General features: G+C 40.1%; 1 protein-coding gene across 1 annotated transcript; it reads right to left on the bottom strand.

Moving 5' to 3' along the window:
* Positions 1–2,296: 2,296 nt before the first annotated feature.
* Positions 2,297–14,346, bottom strand: LOC124862859 (ras-related protein R-Ras2-like). Its single transcript, XM_047357038.1, has 6 exons — positions 13,481–14,346; positions 10,062–10,149; positions 9,355–9,457; positions 5,439–5,547; positions 4,881–4,999; positions 2,297–4,692 (listed from the first exon to the last, which is right to left on the bottom strand). Exons 1-6 carry the CDS (start codon positions 13,565–13,567, stop codon positions 4,605–4,607), a joined length of 594 nt encoding a protein of 197 aa, XP_047212994.1. The 5' UTR covers positions 13,568–14,346; the 3' UTR covers positions 2,297–4,604.
* Between the last annotated feature and the right edge of the window lie 1,220 nt (positions 14,347–15,566).

Here is a 15,566-nt window from a genome sequence, read left to right on the forward strand (position 1 = left end):
TCCTCTTTTCTATGTTAAAAAAAGTAAAATGTTAATGGCAGCAGCAGCTCCTTTTAGTGGCTAGGATCATCTAAGAGAGAAACACAGCTAAACATATATGATTTGAGCCAATTTTCAAGTCTTTCTTGAAAACTGGCTTCAGTTATATACATATATATATATACAGGTCCTTCTCAAAATATTAGCATATTGTGATAAAGTTCATTATTTTCCATAACGTCATGATGAAAATTTAACATTCATATATTTTAGATTCATTGCACACTAACTGAAATATTTCAGGTCTTTTATTGTCTTAATACGGATGATTTTGGCATACAGCTCATGAAAACCCAAAATTCCTATCTCACAAAATTAGCATATAATTAAAAGGGTCTCTAAACGAGCTATGAACCTAATCATCTGAATCAACGAGTTAACTCTAAACACCTGCAAAAGATTCCTGAGGCCTTTAAAACTCCCAGCCTGGTTCATCACTCAAAACCCCAAATATGGGTAAGACTGCCGACCTGACTGCTGTCCAGAAGGCCACTATTGACACCCTTAAGCAAGAGGTTAAGACACAGAAAGAAATTTCTGAACGAATAGGCTGTTCCCAGAGTGCTGTATCAAGGCACCTCAGTGGGAAGTCTGTGGGAAGGAAAAAGTGTGGCAGAAAACGCTGCACAACGAGAAGAGGTGACCGGACCCTGAGGAAGATTGTGGAGAAGGGCCGATTCCAGACCTTGGGGGACCTGCGGAAGCAGTGGACTGAGTCTGGAGTAAAAACATCCAGAGCCACCGTGCACAGGCGTGTGCAGGAAATGGGCTACAGGTGCCGCATTCCCCAGTCCTGGGCTACAGAGAAGCAGCACTGGACTGTTGCTCAGTGGTCCAAAGTACTTTTTTCGGATGAAAGCAAATTCTGCATGTCATTCGGAAATCAAGGTGCCAGAGTCTGGAGGAAGACTGGGGAGAAGGAAATGCCAAAATGCCAGAAATCCAGTGTCAAGTACCCACAGTCAGTGATGGTCTGGGGTGCCGTGTCAGCTGCTGGTGTTGGTCCACTGTGTTTTATCAAGGGCAGGGTCAATGCAGCTAGCTATCAGGAGATTTTGGAGCACTTCATGCTTCCATCTGCTGAAAAGCTTTATGGAGAGGAAGATTTCATTTTTCAGCACGACCTGGCACCTGCTCACAGTGCCAAAACCACTGGTAAATGGTTTACTGACCATGGTATCACTGTGCTCAATTGGCCTGCCAACTCTCCTGACCTGAACCCCATAGAGAATCTGTGGGATATTGTGAAGAGAACGTTGAGAGACTCAAGACCCAACACTCTGGATGAGCTAAAGGCCGCTATCGAAGCATCCTGGGCCTCCATAAGACCTCAGCAGTGCCACAGGCTGATTGCCTCCATGCCACGCCGCATTGAAGCAGTCATTTCTGCAAAAGGATTCCCGACCAAGTATTGAGTGCATAACTGTACATGATTATTTGAAGGTTGACGTTTTTTGTATTACAAACACTTTTCTTTAATTGGTCGGATGAAATATGCTAATTTTGTGAGATAGGAATTTTGGGTTTTCCTGAGCTGTATGCCAAAATCGTCCGTATTAAGACAATAAAAGACCTGAAATATTTCAGTTAGTGTGCAATGAATCTAAAATAAATGAATGTTAAATGTTCATCATGACATTATGGAAAATAATGAACTTTATCACAATAGGCTAATATTTTGAGAAGGACCTCTATATATATATACATATATATATATATATATATGTATATATATATACATACTGTATATAGTCCGCAGTTATTGCTTCCATTAATTTTTTTTACTACTGCCATTAACTCTTTCTTTAATATAGAAAGTACTCCTGGATCAGTGTTTCTGTTTCTGTTTATCTGCTCTGTCTTCGCAGCAGATAATGAGTAATGGAGCCAGGTTCTGGTTCTGCTGGAGGTTTCTTCCTATTTGTAGTTATTCCGGTTTATTGTCTCCACAAGCTTGCAGAAACCCCTCATCCTGAGCAAAGTTAAGCTTTTTTAGATAACATTTCACCAATTGCTATTATATATTTCATTCACTTTGTTTTTGTACAATCAGTAAGATATAACTGGACCGTAGGCATTGGATCTGAATCTGACTATATGATTTGTTGAAATGTGACACGACACTATATAAATAAATGTATATATTTGTGGGAATAAACTGGCACTTTTGGTTTACAGCTTTATATGAATGGATGTACAAATAGTGTAAGAAAAGGGAAAAAAGCATTTCTCAGAAAAGCCACAAGACAAGAAAACATGTTCTTAGAAATGTTTTATTGATGTTTAAACATGTAAGATTTTTTAATAGAAAATTGATTATGTGAATTGGTTATCATATATATATATATATATAAATATGAAAACTCTAAGGACAGATAATGATAGAAATGAACAGTGGCACTTTGAATTGTGAACAATTGGAAAGTGCATTATCTGCTACGTGAGGTCATATGACTCCATGTTGTGGTCAAATAAAAAGCTGAAAAAGTGCCTAAACATGTCTGTTCAACATGGACTGATTATCCAAAGGCTGATCTAAATATAGATCAGCCTTTGGTCAATCTGATCTCCTGAGAGTGCTGACAATATATAATATCCTGACTATATTGGCACATAAAGATAACAGATTGTTTCCACTTCAGGACACAAAGTGTGAGCAGCAATCACAACCACAAGTGATCCCAGTTGGAGCTTCAGGTGAAGCAATACATCACTTCTTTGGGTTGGACATGAGATGGTTCTGCTGTCATCATGTGAGTTTGAAACCGCCCCAGCCTTGGAAACCAGACTGAATAACAGGAATGAGTCACATAATGACTAGTGAACCAACCCTATTCATTTGGACATGGAGACTACAAACACAATGCAGTCAAGCAGCTCACAAAGCTCATTACAATAAGTTTAAGCTAATTACTTATTAGAATACAACGTGGGCTGTCTGTACCGTAATATTTCAGGGTGATCATGTTCACAGAAAAAAACAACAAAGCAGTTCCCCTATTACCAAAGAAAACATAATGTAGGAAGTATATATGCATACAAAACAGCTCATCCACTGCTTAGAATGACTAGAGGTGTTTGTATTGTTACTCTGAACCTTTATCAGCAGGAACCAAATTGCTCTTCTCCTGGGCTGTTGGTTGTTTATGTTGCTACTGCTTCTGCTGTTTAACATAATGCTGAGAAGGTTGCTCCTGTGCAGCCTGCTGCTAGCTGATGAGTGTTGCCGAGATGCGTGAGGAAGAGATGAGACAAGACTGCCCAGGTGAAAATAAGAAGCAGTGATTTTCAGCATTAAAACTATAGCAGATGAATCGTTGCAGAAAAGAGATGAACAGGAGCTCTGATCAGGAGTTACACCTGGAGTTCTACAGCCATAAGCTCTGATTGTTCACAGCAGTTACACTCTGAAACGTTAATAAAATGCCTTAGGATTGTGATTATGCATGTAAGTAATGCACATTGTTCAGGAGTTTTTTGTTTGTGTCTTGGAACATACATTTAGTTAAACACTAACAAACTGTTTTAAACCCTAATGTATTGTCAGCTATTGACTTCCTCTTTTCAGAGATGTGTGATTTAAAACCTAACAGAGGAATGACTGAAACATAATGCTGAGTGTTTTTCCAGACAATATGCTAAGTACCCCTCTCTAAGCTCCAGCGTAACGGTTCTGGGTAGTTTCTAAAATACTGCCTCTCCATGGCTGTGTTCTGTGGTAAGTTCCCAGCCTGATAATATGCTTTTACACTGGTAAGGGTGCAGTGGAAACGGAGGTCGACACAAACATACCTTAAACATGCTTTAAATGTGCAAATAAAGGAAAATGTTTTGCTGTTAAGAAATACTGTATCCAGTGGAAGTTCATGTAACCTTTCATAACACTTTTTCCCACTAAAGCACTAAACTCATTGCCAAGGCACCAGCTCAAATACTGTTGCGATCAGGCCTGAGAAGCCTCAGTATTTATGGTTGTGTCCAGTCTAGGCCGTTACGGCCATCAACGATGAGGGCCCAGACTGTAAGCACAACCCAAAACTTGAGGAAGCATAACATGAAGCAGGCATGTTGTTCTTGCTGTCAGGCTCTGCTGCCCTCCTCAGGCAGTCATGGGAAATGACAGAACACTAATGAATGAAGTTTTGGGCGTGCCACATTACACAAGCATGTGAAATGTTTTCTGACACACTCACTGCATCTGGACACCCAGAATCTGGAAATGAATTCTTCATGTGCTTTTAAAATGGCAGTCAGTAACTGAGTGATGAGACAGCTGTTGCTGCTTTGAGCAGCACATCCTTTGTCCAACAGGCTCTGATGTGATCACAAGTTTAATTTCCTGTTTTTCTAACTGCTGCTGTCAACAGCCTTCTCTTCACAATCCCTCTCATGAAAACAAAAAATATGCTAAATAAAAAACAGGTTTCGGCAAATTGCAAGTAAAATGTTCTGGAAGGTTGGTGGATACACCATATTGGTCATTCTCTCTGACACACACATCCATGCACACACTTCTTTGTACAAGCTCAGATGGGATGAGGGTTTGGTGTCCATAGTAACGGTGTCTACAGGATGACACAGGGACAACCACGGCTTTTCCGTTTCCCTGTTTGTTGGGTTGGAGGAGGAGGACTCTCCATCTCCTGAAACCGTCTGAAGAAGGAAACAGACAAAATCAAAGGGATCAGTTTGAATTATATTCATGGGGCCACATGCATAAACCAACTACATAAAAACGGTTTGCTAATCCAGGTTAATTTACTAGCCTGGATTGTGAATCAAACCAAAATAAAAGAAATACCAAACCTACAAACAAAACCCAAAAACTATAAGACCCCTACCTGATAATTTGCACCAGCTCTATGAAAGCTTCATCCACATTGTAGCGATTCTTTGCAGAAGCCTCCATGTAGTGGATCCGGTTCTCTCTGGCAAACGCCTGAGCATCCTCCCTGGAGATCTGCAGACACCACACCCAGGTTTAGATGACAATCATTTCTCTCTGTGCAATAAGTGAGGACTGACAGAACCAAAAGTCCAACTAACACTGTCAGATCTCTGTGGAACTGTGTGTCTGTGGACGTGAATGATCCTGTATCAGAGTGTATACAGTTAATCTTTACTGATTTTTAAAATGCAAGGGATTGCTCTTTTTCTCCCACCTAAATGTTTCGGATCATAAAACTAATTTTAATATCAGACAAGTCAACATTAGAAAATACAGCACCCAGGAAACGCTGTCCTTCAGACAAGACAGAGGAACGAAAGCTTTAGATCTTTGGCAGACCCTGGAGCAATGCTCCAAACAGTGGGGCTAACGACTGGGTGGCTAAAACACGAAGAAACTGCTCTAATCCATGGACAGTTTTGAAATGGCTAATATCTGTGGGAAGTCATACCACTCTTTGCTGCTCCAGGTCTGCCTTGTTTCCAACCAGCACCATAGGAAAGTCGTCTCGGTCCTTTACTCTCAGGATCTGGGTGTGGAACTTTTGGACCTCATGAAAACTGCATGAATCACAAAGAGAAACAATGAACCCTCTCAGTGCCTTACTGAAAATAATGCTATATGTAGAGAAGATGGAGAAAACCTCAGCAATCAGAGCAACTCTTCATCCGTTTCATTTGGGGAAATGTTTGGCAATGTGAATGTGAGCAACATCTGCTTATTCACATTGCCAAAAACCCAGAAATGAATGCAGAGCTTCAGATATGGCTTTTAAACTAGTATATGGAAAAATAATAACATGTCTGATTTTAAAAGATACATTTGAATCCAACCATACAATAAAACTGCCACCTGCTGACAGAAACTGGAAACTGTACATTTGTTGTAGAGTACCACAGGACTCCATGCTTGGGCCATTTCTCCTTATATATACACACAGTCATTCAATAAATTAGAATATTACTGAAAAGTTCATTATATCAGTAACTCCACCACTAAGAGAAACATTATTTAGATTAGTTCCACATAAACTGATGTTTTCAAGCCTTTATTTCTTTCATGATTATCTGCTTACAGCTAATGAAAACACATTTCAAATTAGAATATTACATCAGATCAATAAAAAAACATTGTAATACAAAAATGTGGATTTGATGAAAAGTATGTTTAATACCTGCTTAAAAGGTTGTTGTTTTTTTTTTAAGAGGTACTTTTAATCTGATAAATAAGCCTCGTCAGAACAAAGATTCTGATTTAATGAACAAGTTAACATGATAACCATGTTATAAAATTATCAGGCAGCACGGGATAAATTTTCACCATTATGCTGATGATACTCAGCTTTATTTATCCATAAATCCTGATAAATCCAACCAGTTACCAGACTACAAGCATGTCCGGAAGACATAAAAACATGGATGATTTTAAATTTTCCGCTTCTGAATTCCGACAAGACAGAAGTTGTCGTCTTTGGACCAGAGTCTTTGAAAAAGAAACCGCATTAAATTGGCATCCAGTAAAGGTTCAGAAGCTTGGTGTTATTTTTGACCAGGATATGTAATTTAATCCCTAATAAGGCAAAGGTTTCTATGGTTTCCATTTACCACCTCTGGAATACTAGTCCATGCATTTGTTACTTTAAGGCTGGACTATTGTAATTCTTTACTATCAGGATGTCCATATGTTCGTAACAGAGCACTTCATTCTCAGACTGCAGGTTTATTAGTGGTTCCTAGAGTGTCTAGAAGTAGAATGGGAGGCAGATCCTTTAGTTACCAGGCTCCTCTCCTTTGGAACCAGCTCCCAGTTTTAGTCCGTGAGGCAGACACCCTGTCTACTTTTAAGGCTAGGTTTAAAACTTTCCTTTTGATAAAGCTTATAGTTAGAGTGGCTTATGTTATCCTGAGCTATCTCTGTAGTTATGCTGCTATAGGCTTAGGCTGCTGGAGGACATAATGACCACTTTCACTCTCTCTGCTACATTCTCATACTACTCTCCAATTTAGCATTACTTGTTGTGATTTCAGCTTTTAACTTTATGTACTCTATTGTTTTTTTCATAGAAGATACATCTGGCCTGGCTTTCTGTTTAGCTGTGACATGTTCCTGGACGGGGGAATCGGATGAGGATTTTCTGCCAGCGGCTTTGTGTTCACTCTACACAAGATACATTTGGCCCTAATTTGTGTTTAACTCTGTCTCTCCTAAACATAGCTACTGTCTGAGCGTTTTGCTGTGACTAACTGTATGTGCTCTCTTTCATACTCTAGACTTGAAAACTGTCTCAGAGTTTATCTGCTTAGCTGTCTTTCTCTCCTAGATGAAGCCACTAAAGGAGCTACTACTGCCATAAACTTTTTACTTTTCTTTAACACAGAAAGTACTCCTGGATCAGTGTTTTTGTGTTATTTTGGGTCTCTGGTCTGTTCTCTTACTAGGATTAATTGTAATGCATGTACTTGATTCTGAATGGCTGTATGATTGGACTGACTTGACTTTTTTTGTATGTATGGTGTCCTGAGACGATGTGTTGTGAGTTGGTGCCATTTAAATAAACTGAAATGTAAGACCAGAGATGTGAGTTTAATTCTTGTAGTCTTATTGGGGCCAAACAACTCTTCTGACTGTTCCACATGTCCAGCATGTTTTTGTCATCAAAAACAGTTGGGTATGAGATAAGGCTTATGGGTAAAGTCACCACAGATAACGTGGTCTGGTCATTACTGCAGGGTAACACTAAATCCAAAATAAAAAACTTCTAGCACTGTCCCTTCAGCCAGGTCCATATGTTTTACAGAAGAGATGGATGTAAAAAGAGGAAATGAGTCAGAAAAGGTTAAACTACTGTGGAAGAAAAATCACCACAGAATGTTTCTTTTAAAAGTAATCTGAAGAGGATCTAATTTAAAGTGTGAGCTAAAGCTACATAATATATCAATCATAATTATCAAAATATCAATGTGTGAAATATAACAATCACAGCTTCCATGCAATATCTGATAGCATGAATTACTTCAAGTATAATGTGTTGATGTTCTGCATATCTAGAATATATGTGGCCAGATGAATTGACTTTAACTTCCCTTCATGCCCACACCAGCAGATTTATTATTCAATAGTACTGTATGAGTGAAAGCCATTGGAAGTGCAGACTGCATTACTGAAGCTATCGCAACATTTTATATGTGTGGCAGCCATATTAAACGGTTGAGATTGTAGTTGATGAGGAACCTTGTAGAAAATACCTAAACATAGAGATGAGCGGATCTTTTTGTATAGTTTTGATTTGATTTGATCCGATTCTGATGCGTCCTTCAGAACTATAACATAAGGAGGTCTAGGAACATCTAGCCTTTCTGTTAGAGCAGTTGCTCTAAAACTGGGTTTTACTAACATTTCAAACAAATACAAAAGGATTACAGAGTTCCCACTTTAAACCGGCTTTAACATCTTATTTTAGCGATTAGTCCAGTTAGAACATTAGATGACAACAGTGTGTATATTCTAGAGAATATAGATTAACTCTTTCATTTCTAAAAGGTTGTAAACATTTAAAAAATCTTAGCTTTCCCCTCGACCGGGTAGTGATTTATATGCTGCAATTATTGATCAGAAGAAGATCTGATTTTTGATTTTACAGGTTGCCGATCAAGCTGAAATATCAGCAGATTAATTTCCAACTTTAGACATGTAACGACGACCCTCAAATCGGCTGGACCTGTTTAGATAGTTTCTGCTAAAGGAAGGCTATTACATTATATTTTGAGTGAAAAACAGAGCACACAACTGACTGATAAACATTAACATGGAGATAGTTCTAATAGCTGAATAAAGGGTCTCCCGTTCTCAAGAGGTTGTGCAGAGAAGGAATTGCTGGACGTGACGTTTCTAGGAGTTAAACACAGACACAGTCCTCTGACCTGAAGACATGAGACCGTCTTTGAATGAGTTTAAAGTCAAAAGTAGAATATACCTTCTAATGGAAATAAAAAGTCATTCTAAATGGTAGATCTGATACAAATAATCTAAATATATTTAGATCATGGATGGAAGTTCTCTCCCCTACCCCCTTACCACAGCAATGTAGACATATTCTGAAGCATGGTGCTTTGTAGACTGTTATATATTGTATGGAGCATGTATCTGTTATGGATGCCAGAGTCCAGTCCGTTTACAGGCTGGACCGTGGGAATCAGCCACCAGTGACCACTCACTGCACTTCCTCTTCAGTGAAAACTTAATTGGGTCTGTGAGGATGGGTGACAGCTTCACATTCACACTGACTAACCCTGCAGCACATTCTCCTCAAAGAAGAAACTTAGATGCTAGAAACACACACACACCTACACAAATCAACAAGTCATTACCTGCCCCGGTCGTTGAGAGCAAACACCAGCAAGAAGCCCTCTCCAGAGCGCATGTATTGCTCCCTCATTGCACCAAACTCCTCCTGGCCTGCTGTATCCAGAACTGACACACACACACACACACACACACAAACAACAGTAACAGTTAGTTTTGGCATTGTACACATTTTGCCAAAGGTGAGTCTAGTTTTGTAAAAAAGTAAAACAGACACACACGACTCAGCTCGTTAGCCCATTTGGGGTTATAAAACTGGGTGTGTCCTTCATTACTCAACCTTTGGACTCGTAGGTTCAACGTTGCTAATAAGCTGCTACAAGACATCGGTATGCAGACATTTGTCCTTTAGTGCAAACTGTGGGCTAACAAAAACCTTAAGGTGTAACATTTAAATCTAAACACGGACAAAGGAAATGATTTTACTACCAGATGTAAAGTTAGTCAGACATGCAGGAAGAGGCAGAAAATCCCAAAACAGAATAGAGACATCTCTGGGTACATCTGATGATTTCATGAAGTGGTGAAACAGCAGCATGACCCAACACCTCTAGTGAGACATGGCTGACCCAGTGCGAGTCCCAACATGGCAGTGAAACATGCAAGGAGCAAACACACCGCCTGTGTTTTCCCACACCCAGTGCTGTGGAACAAGAGCCGTGACACAATCAGAGTGAATCAGGACTTGATGTGTAATGTGGTGCAGCCTTACTGTCCAGCCGAGTTTCCTTCCCATCCACAGTGCAGACCTTGGTGTAGGAGTCCTCAATGGTGGGGTCGTAGTCCGACACAAAGTAGGACTGTGGGACACATTCAGTGTTAGTGAGGGAGCAGTTCACACACATAAACACTCAGCTGTCCTCCAAACAAAGACATCCTTCCAACTGAGATTCTGCAACAGAACATACATCTGGTACCACAGTTCACGTAACACGGCCTTGAAAAAGAAGAAAAAAGATTTTCCTTTTCATTCTTGTAGGAGAGAAGCGATTGTTAACAGATGCCTAAATTAGACAAACTCGACAATAGAGTACTTCTCAAAAAAACAAAGCAAGACTTCATAGAAATCAGCATTGTATTTGGTTAGCGATAAGTCTATGACCACTGACATTATAAAGTCAAGGTAGCAAAATTAATGGCTGGTTCAGAACCTCAGACGTTCAGCTACTATGGAGGAAAAACTGAGTGAACCCATGAAAGACCGGCTCAGAGTGGGTCAAGTTCTGCATGGCAACATCTGATCCAGCCATTAATGCAGACTATCTACTTGCCATATATAACTATGTTCAAGTTGTTGCTGATCAACAAACCCTTTCATGGAAACTGGGTTCCTTTAAGGACAGTGACCTTTTTCAGCAAAAAATAATTAAATGGACCCATAAACAACAGAAAAGCTTCTAGACCGGTTGAAGCACCACAACATGTCTGAGTGTTGACCTGGTTTCCAAATTCTTCACATTCCCATCCGTCCGTCCGTCTGTCTGTCCTCTTCTGCTTATACAAGGTCAGGTGGTGAGGGTAATCGATCTAGTAAGTCTGCCCCAGGGTCTCCTCCCAGTGGGACTCACTTGGAAAACCTCCAAATGGAGGTGAACTCAACTGATAACTTTCTCTCCAAAGAAGCAGCAGGTCAACCTGAGCTCCAGATGTTCTACTGATCGCTCAGTGACAGATACCACCACAGACCTTAGGACGTCTAGTGGAGTCCATGACATGACAGATCAAGGCTGGTATTCCACATCAGCTGGGTGATCATATTTTTCTCACTGGCTGGTGTAGTTAGATGGAACAAGCTATTATTATAGTGAAACATCCTCACTGTCCAACATAGAGAAATATGAAACAAAGGCTGGAGACGAAGATTAAGGCGAAGCTTCCCATTAAATTCTACTCAGAATATGGCACAACCAAAAGGTGCTAAAGTTAGCATCTGATTCAGATCTTCAGTTGCCTTTATACTTCCCATTCTGCATGTTCACTGAAAAACCCCAGCTGGGTAATGTAGTATGGGATGCCACTGCAGAGGAAAAAAGCTGCTAATTGGGTGCATTTGGATTGTTGACATCACAAGAACCACGCTGACCGGCTGGCGTTACTAAACACTGTGGAGAACAAAGGTTACTAAGGTTCACCTTCAGTACGCCTTTGTCATCCTTACAAACCACCAACATTTCCTGAAATCTATGCAGTGTTTTCACATTCGGCTCAACTATTGGATGCAACTGTACAGAATAAACTATAACATGTATGGAGGAGGAATTTGGTTAAAAACATGCAAATAAAAAAAGTAAATAATAATATAAAAAAGGATGTACTAAAAGTTTCCTAAGGCCTAATTCATACCTCCCAGTCCGCTCAACGCTAACGCCTGTGTGTGACAGTCGGTACCTGCCAACTAGGGTCCACTAGGACTATCTGGACACCTTGCAGCCAGATTTGTGTGACTGTGCTGAAGGTATGGGCCGACACAGACAATGGACCTATCATTCAAAAGATGGTGCCCCACACTCATACATCAGAAAAAGAAAACGTTAGTTTTACGGGTTTTTCCAGGCCAGTACCTGCTTTTTTGAGACCTACTCAGTAGCAAGAATGACTGGGGCTGGGTATGCGACACATGAAATCAGCTGTTCAGATCCACAAACAGTCAGTCATTTTCTACCACTCATTCCATAGTGGGTCGTGGGGAAGCTGGTGTCCATCTCCAGCAGTCTATGGGCAAGAGGTTACACTCTGGACAGGTTGCCAGTCCATCGCAGGGCAACACACAACCATGCACACACTCATTCATACACCTAAGGGCAATTTAGAGTGACCAATTAAACCTAACAGGCATGTCTTTGGACTGTGGGAGGAAGCCGGAGTACTCGGTGAGACAAACATTTCTCCCAAAACAATACCTCCATGAAACAGCTAATGCAACAGTCAATATAGAAAAAAGAAAATGTCTCTGAAATAAATCCTCCTGCAATCTCACCATGTGAAATCTCCCAAAGAAAATAAGAAAAATCCAGCAAAATTCCAACACCATGAAGTTAGTTTTAGGTTGGATATTCCGCGGATTCAGCTGCGTCTTACTCCCATTTGACCCGATGCAGGCAATCTGCTTATGGACAGCTGCTCTCTGCCTGCTCCCTCCTACACACGGTGAACCACTGTGCAGGAGGAGGGAACACCCAGTGGATCATTTATACATGACGAAAACATACAAGACATACTTGCATATAGAGTAATACAAATGCATTTCATTTATTTATGTTTTGATTTTCTATTTATTTGACCGTTCCACACAGATGCATGTGTTAATGTAACAGGCTTTAAGACATAGCTCCAGCCTTCAGTGAGTTTATGGAAACACAACAGGTTCCGTGTCGAGTGGAGTGGAGCCGTGCGGAACTGGAACATTCAAAGGAAAAGTGGGAATTTGTCTCTTCAAAGTAGACAGTTTAGAGAAGGACTGCATCACCACCCCTGTGAGTCTGCAGTAAAAGCTGTGTAGAATGATGCAGCTCTACTGAACTAAAAATATAGACACGTATTATAAGGTTCGCAGTCACACACACAGGTGTATTTCACAGGCCTTAATGCCTAATGTGATGTCACTTGGCATATAAGTACATATATTGGTAGGCCTCAAACTATACTGCCTTTTTTCCCAGAAAGGTCACAAGTAGCTTTAATGAGTTTGCAGATTCCTTAAAAGGTTTCTCTGATCAGTTAAATAATTTCTTTGTTTTATTGTGAAAACACACAAAAGGAGCCATTTCAGTGCTTTTTGCATTTGCAGCGCTGTAGATGGAGTCATTTTGGAAACTGAGTCAAACTGGGACAGAATTATTGTGAAGGGCCACGAGGTTCTGTTTAGCATTTATGAAACTTTTGTTCCGTTTGATGATTTTAATAATATTTACCTGTGTGGAATATGATCCCAAAAAGGGAATGACTTCAAACCTTTGTGCGCAGGTGAGGGCAGTCCAAGAGTTTTAGTTTTTGAGCTTAAACTGAATGTCCAGAGGGCTTAAAAACAGTAAACTAGTCCTTCACTCGCAGTGAGGAAATAAGAAGCCAACTTCAGGTCAACCACATTACAAACAGGCCAAACCTTAAAAGAGACAAAGTTCATGGACCTACCTGGATGAACTGGATGGTCAGGGCACTCTTCCCCACTCCACCTCCTCCCACCACCACCAGTTTGAATCTCTCCTCTTCTCCACTCATTCCTGAACCGGGAAACTTGTTTCGAGTGTTAAAAAGCAGGTCCGACCAAGAAAGCCCAAAGTACCACCGCCTGTAAGGGTTAGCTGGAGCTGCAGACACGAACACTTTATGGCCGCAGTTTCAAACTCAAACTTATCGAGCGCATTTTTTTCTCCCCAACGACGTGTTTTTACCAGACAGAACCACAATTGGGTACCAAAGTCCTCCTGAAGTCCGGCTGTCCAGTTTAGGATCTCGTTTGAGTCAGAACTGTTCAGACAGCTCGTGTTCTAGGCTCTTCCCTCTTCTTTCTGGTCTTTCTCCCTCAGCCTTAAGCAGCTTCTGAAGGCGGAACTGTTTCTTCTTCAACACCCTGAAGGTAACCCGAAGCAGCCGGGCTGAGGTCGCTTCCAGACGGACGTTTACAGAGCAGCAGCCGTTGTGTCGGTATCTGTCTGTCCTCTTGGAAACGCTTTGCTGCTCACTATTGCTGAAAACTGTCTGTATTAAACACAAGTTTCATGTGTCACTTCCCTTATTTGGTCATACTGGGTGTCCGTGACATCATCCAAAGTGTCTCACAGGATGTACAATCAGCGCGAGCTCGGAAAACCTTTTAGGGAGCAGCTTTGTGTTTAAATCTTCTTCTGCCTGCTAACCAGATCATGCCGGCAAAGAAGGAAAAAGTTCTGATTCTTTTATTAAATTCGGTTTAGTCCATTCAAGCGGAACTCGACAGCAGAATAACTGTATGGAAATCTATGCCTCAGGCAACACAAACTGGCTTTCTGTACATTTGCCAAAAACGTCACAGTTCAGCGCCCCCATGTGGTCCTAAACAAAATCACACTGAAACAGTTTTTGAATTCTTAAAAGAAAACAGTATCATTCATACCCCTGAACTTTTTATTGTTGCTTTCCGTTCTTACCACCAACTTCAGTGTGACAGACCAACAGAAAGTAGAGTATAACTATAAAGAGGAAGGAAATTGATTCGTGGTTTCAAATGTTATTGCAGCTAGAAATATTCTAATTTTTTGCATTACTTTTCATTGCCTTTACTCTGATACCCTAAAGTAAAATCCAGTGCAACCAGCTGCCTTCAGAAGTTACCCAATCAGTAAACAGAGTCCAGCTGTGTGTTTCAAACGTTTGTTAGACATCATTAGAGAACAATTATCATGTAGAACAACCCTTCACTAATTGAAGTGAAAACCTCATCTTGACTTGACCAAACCTACTTCCAGTCATTGTCTCCTAACAGCTCAGCTTTTGTCCAGCCTTAATATTGAATGGTAAAATGGTAAATGGACTGAACTTACGTTGTCTCGTAGAAGTATTCATACCCTTTGAACGTTTCCACATATTGTCACATTACAACCACAAACATAAATAGATTATTTTGAATGTTATGTGAAAGACCAACACAAAGTGGTATATGTGAAGTCGAATGAAAATTATAGCTGTACCATTTGTAAGAAGAGTGGTCAAGTATGCACCCAGTTATGTCACAAACTTGTTGATGGTTTTTTAGCAACTTGCTAAAGGACATTTAACCAAATGTTAGTATAATTTTGAACCTGTATGCTTTTTTGTGTTAAACTTCTTTGATAATTAGCACAACACTTTCAAAATAAAAGTCTAGGATCCGTTCCAATACAATCTCAAAGAATAAATTATTATAGGTACTAAAACATTAGTAATAAGTAATGAGATTTATTTAATAATTATTATTATTAAGTAATAGGGATTAAAAATGAAACTCTCTCAACCAGGATTATATTGCTGGTCAAATCCCATTTGCAGTTTAAATGTGTAAATATGTTTGAGTCCAAGCAGAACATGCTTAAATAATGATGGCCCCTCATAACATAGGTTATTACATTTCAGCACCTACCTTTATCACCATTAATATTTTCTGTTTCTCAATCAATTTTAACAATTGTTTTACTGCCCAGCACTAATTAAATTGACACTAATATACACAATCTAGGTTTTAAAAATGGTTGCAGTTATATAT

This window comes from Girardinichthys multiradiatus, chromosome X (genome assembly GCF_021462225.1).
Source record: "Girardinichthys multiradiatus isolate DD_20200921_A chromosome X, DD_fGirMul_XY1, whole genome shotgun sequence".
In the NCBI taxonomy this organism is placed as follows: Eukaryota; Metazoa; Chordata; class Actinopteri; order Cyprinodontiformes; family Goodeidae; genus Girardinichthys; species Girardinichthys multiradiatus.

Bases quoted from the DNA above. Each gene is read 5' to 3' on its own strand.
- LOC124862859 (XM_047357038.1), bottom strand. From the start codon at position 13,567: ATGAGTGGAGAAGAGGAGAGATTCAAACTGGTGGTGGTGGGAGGAGGT. The intron at 10,150-13,480 runs GTAGGTCCATGA...TGTGTCCCACAG, and splicing joins TGACCATCCAGTTCATCCAG to TCCTACTTTGTGTCGGACTA. The intron at 4,693-4,880 runs GTAGGGGTCTTA...TTCCTTCTTCAG, and splicing joins GAGCTGGTGCAAATTATCAG to ACGGTTTCAGGAGATGGAGA.